At 50.4% G+C, this 10,045-nt stretch overlaps 1 protein-coding gene across 1 annotated transcript in view; it reads right to left on the reverse strand.

Annotated features, from left to right (window-relative positions):
- Positions 1–10,045, reverse strand: part of ZCCHC14 (zinc finger CCHC-type containing 14) — a 74,470-nt gene that overhangs the window by 64,158 nt on the left and 267 nt on the right. The window contains exons 2-4 of the mRNA XM_008059717.2: positions 8,523–8,544; positions 6,550–6,559; positions 1,968–1,988 (exon numbers count right to left, since the gene is read on the reverse strand). Coding sequence (XP_008057908.2) covers positions 1,968–1,988; positions 6,550–6,559; positions 8,523–8,544 — 53 coding nt within the window. The remainder of the gene's footprint in view (positions 1–1,967; positions 1,989–6,549; positions 6,560–8,522; positions 8,545–10,045) is intronic.

Here is a 10,045-nt window from a genome sequence, read left to right on the forward strand (position 1 = left end):
AGGGAGGGAGAGAGAGAGAGAGACAGAGACAGAGACAGAGACAGAGACAGACACAGGAAGGGGGTGGGGAAGAGGCCAGGGAACAGACCCTGAGGAACACTGAGCCAGGCTGTGACAGTGTCCCTGAGGAATACATCTGTAAAGACAGTTAGGACTAAAGATAGCAAGCCAGCAGGATTTCGAGGCCGCCTTCTGTATGACAGGCATGGGCCTCTGGATGGAAGGGGGCTGGGAGAAAGGCCACAGCAGGTCAGAGATTGTATCTAAGTTCGTTCTGTGTGACTATAACAGAAAGCCACAGACGGGGTAATTTACAAGAAAAGATATGCATTTCTTACATTGAGGGCCGGCATCTGCTGAGGGCCTCTGTGCCAGACGTCCCACAAGGAAGGTGGAAGGAAGGAAGAGAGTGCAAAAGCAGTGCGTGAGGGGGCCCCGCTGACTGTTGTAATAAGCTCATCCTGGGCAACAGTGACTCTGGCCCACTCGTCAAGGCAGAGCCCTCATGACCCGGTCATCTTGCATCAGGTCCACCTCCCTGCACTGCTGCACTGGGACTGAGTTCCCAACACATGGATCTGGGGACACACTGGAACCATGGCTGGTGAGGAAACGTGCCTCTTTTTTTTTTGAATCAGAGTCTCGCTCTGTGGCCCAGGTAGGACTGCAGTGGCATGCTCACGACCACCACAGCCTTGACCTGCTGGGCTCAGACGACCCTTCCACTCCAGTCTTCCAAATAGCTGGAACTACAGGCATGGGCCACTATGCCCACCTAATTTTTTTTGATTTATTGTAGAGACGAGGTCTTGCCAAGTTACCCAGGCTGGTGCTGAACCCCTGGACTCAGGCAATCCTCTCGCCTCAGCTTCCCAAAGTGCTGGGATGCCAGGCGTGAGCCACCATGCCCAGCCTGGGAAGTGTGCCTCTGAACACACTGAGCTCCCGGAACTTCCCTGGGAGCTGGGGGTCTGTTAGGCATACAGCACTCTGGACTAATCAGTGAGACTGGCGAAACCATAGCTGACAAATTAGAAAGCAATAAGGAAGAGGACAAGGGAGAGAAGTCTGAAGAATAACATCACCAGAAGTATAGGGAAGCAGACGAGGACCGGAGAACACTATCTAGAGGTTCAGCAGTGCCAGAGGACTTCAGGGAGGTGGTGGCTCCCAGTCAGTACAGAAGCCACTTATCAGGGTGAGCGTCACACAGCCATATTTGTTTCTAACAAAAAACAAAAAAGCCCTCTCCCTGGAGATTCCACAGTATAGGAAACCCACAGAATGCATGAAAGGTGAGACAAAAACAGAGGAGTAGGCAACAAACCTGGCCCCTCTGAGGCCACACAGATGAAGATGTCACGGACACAGACAGAGGGTCCAGAGGAACCCAAACAGATGAGTACACGACACAGGCACTCAGATCTGGGGAAGAGGAGGTTGTTCAACAGATGGCATGGGGACAACTGGGCTGTCATCTGGAAGATACAAAACAAGCTTTGTACGTTATATCAAATCAATTCCAGATGGACCAGCTTGATGTAAAAAGAGAAAACCACACAAGCTCCTTTCCAGAAGATACCACAGGAGGATGTCCTAGTGGTGCACGATGTACTTACTATGTGTGCACATGCTTAATGTGTGCACGTGTATGTCTCATACACAACACACAGACCGTATAGTGCCTTTCTAATTACGACACAAAACCCAGAAGCCATCCAAAAAAGGACTGATAAACACAACACTCTAAAAAACACACTGCATGGCAAAGCCAGAAGACAAGATTGAAAAAACAGGAAGCAAATACTTGTAACTCCCACTGGAGACAATTTCCTTGAAACTTAAAGAGCTTCTAAAAACTAAAGAAAAGACTAACAGCCAACAGAGATGAGCAAAGGAGATGAAAAACTTGCCAAAAATTAACGAAGTGGTTCACTCGGGAAAATACACCCTCACTTCTTTGAGACACGATGACACGCAACTGCGGTCTGTGTTTGCCCGACCCACCCACCATGGTCCCCAAGTCAGCCAATTTGCCAGCCTGTTACAGGTGTGGGAACTGCAGAAGGCAGGGTGTGGCAACAGGGAGCGACATCACAAGGCACAGACTGTTGACCCATTCCACTTCCAGATTCCTATCCTGCAGACATACTTACCCGAGGGCGAAAGGTCACAGCTGCCATCTGTAGCACGTAAGGGACACGTGTATAATATGCAAATAACACTGTATTGTGTGTAATAAGAAGATGGGAATCAAATGTCCATCAGTAAGACTGATTACATAACACATGCATGCTGGCAGCCATAGGTACCACGAGAAGGCTCTGTACGGATGGACACTGAAGCCGCATCAAGAAAGACTGCCGAGAGAAGACAGGGACAGAGCAGGACACCAGGTATCGACTTGCAAATACAGAAGTCTCTCTGGAAGGCTCTACAAGGTTCTGTGTTATCTGCAAAGAGGGGAACTGAATGGCTAGGAAGAGGGAAAGAAACTTGTTTTTCAAATGTGAAGTGAAAGTTACCAAGCCCCCAGTGACCCACAGGGTCCCAGGGCCCTTCTCTGACTGTCCCTGGGAGAAAGGGACTCTTCAGCCCATTTCCTTCTGCACCTTTCTCCAGTTTTTACCTCAGACTAGATTATCTATTTAAATCTTCTCTGAACTTAAACGATTACTGAATTCTCTTTGATTAAAACTGTTTCATCAAAGAGGTCGAGACAGAAGGCAGGTCACAGGAGGCTGAGGAGTCACGGGGGTGGGGACTAGAGACAGCAGGACTGACTCTAGGGGTCTGGCTATGCTGGACACATAGGGGCATTAAGAACAGCCTGTATGCTTAAAAGAGTGCATCAGTCTGGATTTATACAGGCACAAGCCTGTCTGTAAGCTACACTCAACCTTCTAACATGGGCGAGCAACTGGGAAGGCTTACGGGTTGGCTGGTCAGGGGAAGACTCGGTCAGGAAGAGACCAAGGGAAGAGGGGCTGCGAGGGTGGACAATGTGAAAGGAAGAGTTTTGTTCTGTTTAAAAGACAAATCAGAGAACCACTAACATGTTAGGGGCCAAGAGGGAAAACACTGGAGGTCAAAGATTGGTGAGGAGGAGGAGGAGGAGGAGAGAGATGGGAAACGGCAGAGTTCAGACAAGTGACCGACAATGTCCCTGAGGAAACAGAAAGAAGACCAAAACAGAGGTGAGGGACTGGCCTTAGGCAGAAAGGAAACAGCAGAGAATTAAGGATGGTGCGGGTCTGGATGAGACAATTCAAGGGCTATTTTCCCATGAGCCTGTAAAACACCCACCCTCCCAGGCAAGCTTAGGAGGAAAAGCGTGGCCCAGGTCCACAGTGCCGCACTCGAGGGAGAGCCAAAAGCCAGGTCTGGCCAGGCCTTCGTGTCCTACCTCCGAAGTCCAGGCCTACCTTGCAATGCCCTGATCCCAACTGCATGTTGCTGTTAGCACAGCAAGGATTTGCAAGATACTCTACCTTCCCTATGTCTGCTCTTCACTTTACATAACGTCAGGCCTTTAAACGCAAAACAAAACAAACTGCTGAGAATTAACCTAGCTTATCAGTCTTGATTATCTTTTTACTTTTGATAGGAAATGTTTCTACAGTGTATCAAGGCTCTCCACAATCAAAACATCTACAGACTAGAGAAAAAGCTACCTTGTTGAAACTAATTTCTAAACTGCATGTGTCAAGGCTAAAGTCCACAATCAGAAACATAATGTAACCTAATTAGTGAACTTGCAGCAACATTTCTGACTTAGAAACTAATGAGATAACTTGTTCCACCAACGAGGAGTTTCTCCAAAAAAGGGATTTTTTTCTAAAATCTAATCACTCTAAGGGAGGTGGAGAGTGAAGGATACTCAAGCATAAATTATTTTTCCTAGGCATAACAGAAACTTATTTTGAACAGCCAAGGCAATACACTGAGATACCATCTCTACAATACAAAAAAAATTTTTTTTTTCAATTAGCCTAGTGTGGTATATGCCTGTAGTCCTAGCTAACTGGAAGGCTGAGATGGAAGGAACACCTGAACCCAAGAAGACAAGGCTGCGGTGAACCGTGATTGTGCCACTGCACTCCAGCCTAGGCGACAGAGCAAGACCCCAACTCAAAAACAAAAACAAACAAAAAAATGTATTTTGATCAATTCACAGTCTCTAAGGAGGTTAGCAGTCATCAGTTCAATGAACAAAAATGCACCAGCATGAGTACCTTCTACCTGTCTACTAGTTGGACTCTGAGTATATGTAAAGCTGTTGGAAAAATACACATTAACCCCAAAATGTCCTCAATCCAAAGTGGAGGTAAATGAAGAATAATAAAGCCTAAGTAAACAATGAGTTCAAAGCCTGCCACAACAAGACAAATGTTGATACATATCAACTGTTTTCTAACTTGTACAAATGATGCCATCATGCTACTCATCACACCGAAATAGGATGCAAACTCTCCAGCTTCCAAGCATCAGGCGGGAACTCACATGCCTGTTGAGCTGAAGAAGGCAAAAACAAATCAGCTTGGGTGGAAGCAAATGGCCTTAATTTAATGTGAGGTCAAAGGCAAGGAATTAAAGCGCCACATAGCCAAGTCATTAGACAGCAGCTGGCAGGACCACTGCAACTCTGCAAAGACATGACTAGGCTTTCATTGTCAGTGAATACACCACCACCAAGTACCACTCAAGTACCCTCATGCACCACGTAGCATGTCTGTCAGTGGCAGACCGCAGACCACACGCACCATGGTGGTCCTCTAAGACTGCTTTACTCTTATTCTTACTGTCCTTTTTCTGGGTTAGATATGTTCAGACACACAAATCCTTACCATTGTGTTATAGCAGCCAAGGGTGTTCAGCACAGCCACATGCTGGACAAACATGCAAGCCAAGAGCAACAGCCACACCACACGGCCCAGGTGTGTAGCAGGCTGCCCAGCTAGGTGCGAGTGTACTCTGGGACCGTCACACAGTGACAAGACTGCCTAGCAAAGCCAGTCTCAGAATGTGTCCCACTGTCGGGCAGCACACGACTACAGCTCACTCCTGTATCGGGTACTGTCCTTCACTATAAAAACAGGACAGTCTTTCAGACCCACACAAGCTGGCCAAGGAAGAAAAGCCAGTATGTGTTAGGATATTATCTCCTGTCGTGTAATAAACAAAGCAACGTATGCAAAGACAGCCAGATTCAGCGCACAGACTGAAGTTCATAAACTGGGCAGTTCCCAGCTGCCCAGAACAAGTGTTCAAGCTGGAGACAAAACACTGCCTTTAGGTCACAGCTATTCCTTTAACCACCAGCCGTTCCCGTCACAATCTGCTCTTGCAGGATGCTGGATTTCTCTCAGTTGCAATGGCAAAGAGTTTAGGGTTAAAAGAGAAACCAGAAGAAATCATTGATACCTCACATGAGGACCACAGGACACACTACTCAACACTTCACCTTTGAACTGCAATGATTTTCAACAGTTTCCACAAGGCAAGGATGTGTAAGCTGCTGCTTGCCTCGGGCGACAGAGGATCAGCAGGCTTACTTGCATATCTGCATACATCGGACATTTCTACAGTGCTTATCCTACGGCACTCACGAGAGAGACCACAGTGGCCGGTGCCATGGCTGTCCCGCAGGACATATACCCAACAGGGCCGGGCACTGGAGGTTCTGGGAGGCCGAGGCAGGAGGACTCCTTGGAGTCAGGAGTTTGAGACCATGCCTCGCCCCAAAAAACCCAAAACACCCAAAGGAAGACCACCACTCCAACACAGCCCTGCACCAAGCACCTTCAAAACCACCATTGAGCACACCCTTTAGAGGACGATCCGCCCCATGAAGCAGTTCTTTCGCTACCCATACATAACCAGGTCGAGGAAGCGAGAAAGGGTAGGAAGCACACAGGCTACCTGTGGCTCACAGTGGGAGCTGAGGTGTCCCCCAGTTCCCCTCCAGGCCCTGCTTCCCGAGTCCTGCAGCAGGAACCACTCCACAAGCACACCCACCGGCCGTGAGCCTGTGTCCACAGCAACGTGCTCCCTGCCCCCTTCAGCTGCAGCTCCTGGGGCAGGCAGGGGCATGTCTGCACAGCTCCGTGTGTGCCAGCCCAGCAGATCGCCGGGTGGAACCTGGTCAGGAGAGTGAGGCCCCTCGGGACAGCCATGTGTTGGCACGTGCTGACAGCATTCCAAAGACAACATGCGAAGGGCCAGGGAGAGCATCCGGGCGCTGAGACAGACAGTCTGTTAACCACAAAAGAAAAAGTCTTAAGATAAGCACAGGAGACAGCCCAAACATCCAGCCACTGGAAAACAGAGGAGCAAAATGTAGTCTGCCCACCCCACAGAACATCACCCAGCCACAATCAGGGCTGAAGGTTGGACACAGGTCACAGAATGGATGAGCCCTGATGCAAAAGGTCACGAGCCGGGTAAGTCACTCACACTGGAAATCCAGGAAAGACATCCACAGAGGCAGAAAGTGGGTTCTGGTTGTCAAGGGGTGGGGCGAAGGAAGGATAGGGAGTGGCCGCTAACAGGTACCAGACTGCCTTCTGGAGTGATGACAATGTTCCAAAATTAGACAATGCTAGCAGCTGCACAACTTGTGTACTTTAAGAGGGTGACTCGCACAGCATGAGCGCTGCATCTCAAGAAAACTGTGAGGCATGAAAAGGACATGCAGATGCATACTCCACAGCATCCTGTCATGGACACAAAGAGAACACTGCAGAGGATTTGTTCTAAACCGCTTCCAAAATTATGGCTTTACACTTAAAATAAAAAGACAGGTAAGTCCAAACCCCACAGTCCTGGATGGTCAGCACCCTGAAAGGCCTGTTGTTTTAAGGGACAAGCCAATGGCACTTATCAGTTACCAAGCAGAGTGACCACTCCAGTCTACCCTGTTTGACTATCGTGACTATTTTTCTTTCTGAAAGTAAAGTACAGACACATATACCTTATACTCCCCACACTTTTAAACTTCTAGAAGTTTTCAGAACAATAAGAATCTCAAAATAAGTCACCATAATGGTATGGAGAAGCAATTGCAAATAACAAACATTTCAGAAAATGCAGTTATAAGAAATAAACTTGTAAATAGGACAAAGAATTTTAAAAGCAGTCAATATCTTTATCTCCAAAAGAAAAAAACTAAGCTCAAAGAGTACAAAACAAAACACAACACCTCACAAAAGAAATGCAAACAGCCGCTTTCTCAAGAAGACACCAGATGTTAGACAGAGGGAAAATGAGAAAGCCAACTACTGAGATGTGAGACTTGGCCTGCGTGGCCTGCTCTGAGCATGGAAGGGCTTATCAGTGTCAGGTCTTGGCTTTATAGCAGCAAAGGAACAGAACATCACACGAAGATGCGATGCAGGGAAACCCAGAAACCACAGTTGCATTGAGCTAGGAAGACGCCAAGATTACTCCTTAAAATAGTCCTCATTATTAAGGGTCATAAAAGGGATCGAATTATTCAATTTTACAAAGATGAAAACAAAAATTGTCAGCACTAAGTAACTATCCAAAAACCATCTGAGAACTCATGAACACCTATAGGCCAGGACGTAATTCGTGCTATAAAGCATGCCTTGCTATAAGTCAGCACACCTCCATTAAAATGAAGTATATAGCAGCCGGAGAGACCACGGAGCAGCGCGCAGTCAAGCGCACACCTGCCGGGGCTCAGCTCTGTGCATTCCAAGCCTTGAACAAGCCTGGGAGGTGGTAACATCACTTTCTATGGTCACAGGGAAATGTCGGACACCAAGGTCACAAGTTGGTGAATTCAGTGCCTAAGGCCTATGGGGGGGAGGGGAGAGTGCCGGGAGGAATAGATTAGCCCCTCTATCTCAAAAGGAGGTTTCTGCTTGACAGAAAGGCTCTCTTGTTCTGGATTTAGTCCACTGCCTCATCAAAATAATAGTCCCTACCTTTGGCATAAAGTGATAAATCTGCACACACACAGGAGTCCCCTTAAAGAGCTGGTATAACTGTGGCCACAGCCCTGAGAATGTTAGTGCATGGAATTTTAGCAGAAGGCTGGCGGCACATGAGAGTGGCCATCAGCACTGAGGGTCCATGAGCAAGCAACAGTGGGCCAGCCTCTGACAGCCCGCACAGCTGCAACACACGACTGTGTTTCCTGGGACCCTCCATCCAACACACAGCATGGGATCCAGGAGGGAACTCATTAACAAAAGAAGCCACAGCCGTGGAGGTACATGTCACCAAAAAAGCTAAGACGGCAATAAAAAGCCCATGGACATACCACAGCCGCTCTGGAAAGGAAGCCATGAAAGCGAAAAGGCCCGAAGCTAGGGTTGAAAGGCAGCTCAAAACACAGAGAACCTGGCAGTTTCCTCAGCTGCTCATAAAAGCAAAGTCCTCCGAGTCTTACCCTTAAGGAGCTTGAAGACATCGCAAAGAGGCGCTCCCCAGGACTGACCCTGACTGCAATCACTTCCTTCCCGAAGAAAGTCTGCAGTCACCTAAATGCACACTTCCCTGGGTCAGGCGCAATCTCTCAGGGCAACATGTGGGCACTGGGCTCCAGGGGGCTGTTGAAACAGCTTGGGCTTGCAGGTCTGCGACACTGAGATGACCCCCTTTCCAGGTGGAGGCCACATCACCCTGCCTGGGAGATGAGCAGAGCAGCCACCTCGCATTCCTGAAGGCAGTGGGGCTGGACGCCACCTGGGTTTTGTGTCTAGGGAAGGCGAGTCCCCCAGGAATCACCGCACAGGCGTTGCAGACTCTGAGAGTCTTTCCCGTCACAGCGGCCTGGCTCTTAAACACAGTCTCACACACGCGGCTTCACCATACACATTCACAAACACACAGTACACACTGGTGTACACACGTGTAGGTCATACAGCACACACACTTGTACACACATCAGGAAAGGCATTGTCAGCCACAGCGGCCACAGGCCCCAGACGGGGACACCTGTGCGGGGAGAGCGGCCAGGCAGCACAGCCAGGCGCTTGGAAGGTTCCAGTGCCTTCGAATCTCCACCGCACTAGTGGCTTCTGGCACCCGCCCGACTCCTTCCTCTTTTGGTAGTAAACACCAGATTTGGAAAAACCAAAGCGACACAATGTTTAACTGTTATCTGTCACCCAAGAGCCCGACTCAGGGGACAAAGGCCATATCATGTTTCCAGCCAGCAAGGTGAAAGGAAGGCACTGAGGGACCGTGAACTCTGACCACAGACTTCCTCACTGCCCCAGGGCGTGCCGGGAACAGCCTGCAAACCTCAGACCTGGAGCCTGGGCGCCCTGGCTGGGGAGGCCTGCAGTCGACAGGGGCAGGCAGACACGTCTGCCCCCAGGGCTGCGGGGGGGGGGGGGGGACCTGGAGAGGCTAGCTGCGGGCTTGGTTGGGGAGGCCCTCAGGGCTCCAGCGCCAGATGGAGGCTTGGGGCGCAGAGAGGGACCCTGAGGTGCAGGATGGGGACTCGGGGCTCCAGTGTGAGATGGAGACCTGGGACAGGGGCTTGGGGCAGGATCTTGGGGTGCAGGGTTGGGGATCGGGGTCTGGTGCAAGATAGAGCCCTGGGACAGGAGTGCTGGGTGGGGACTCCGGGCTCCAGCGCAGGCTGGAGGCCTGGGACAGGGCTTGGAGTGCAAGATGCACACGCAGGGAGCCGTGGAGGCTGGTGTGCAGGCTGGAGGCCTGGGACAGGGCTTGGAGTGCAAGATGCACACGCAGGGAGCCGTGGAGGCTGGTGTGCAGGGTGGAGGCCTGGGGCAGGGGCTTGGAATTCGAGGGGCACAAGCGGGGAGCCGTGGAGGCTCAGGTGCAGGGTGGAGGCCTGGGACAGGGGCTTGGGCATAGAAAGGGAACTTGGGGTGCGGGGTGGGGGCTCCGGTCCGAGGCGGAAGCCTGGGGCAGGGGCGCAGAGAGGGAACTTGGGGTGCAGGACGGGAGCTAGGGGCTCCAGCGTGAGTTGAAGGCCTGGGGTAGGGGCTCAGGGTGCAGGCTCGGGGCTCCAGTACCGGACGGAGGCCTGGGGAGGAGGCCC

The sequence above is a fragment of the Carlito syrichta genome, unplaced genomic scaffold (genome assembly GCF_000164805.1).
Source record: "Carlito syrichta isolate Samal-C Ts95f unplaced genomic scaffold, Tarsius_syrichta-2.0.1 Scaffold304337, whole genome shotgun sequence".
Taxonomy (NCBI): domain Eukaryota; kingdom Metazoa; phylum Chordata; class Mammalia; order Primates; family Tarsiidae; genus Carlito; species Carlito syrichta.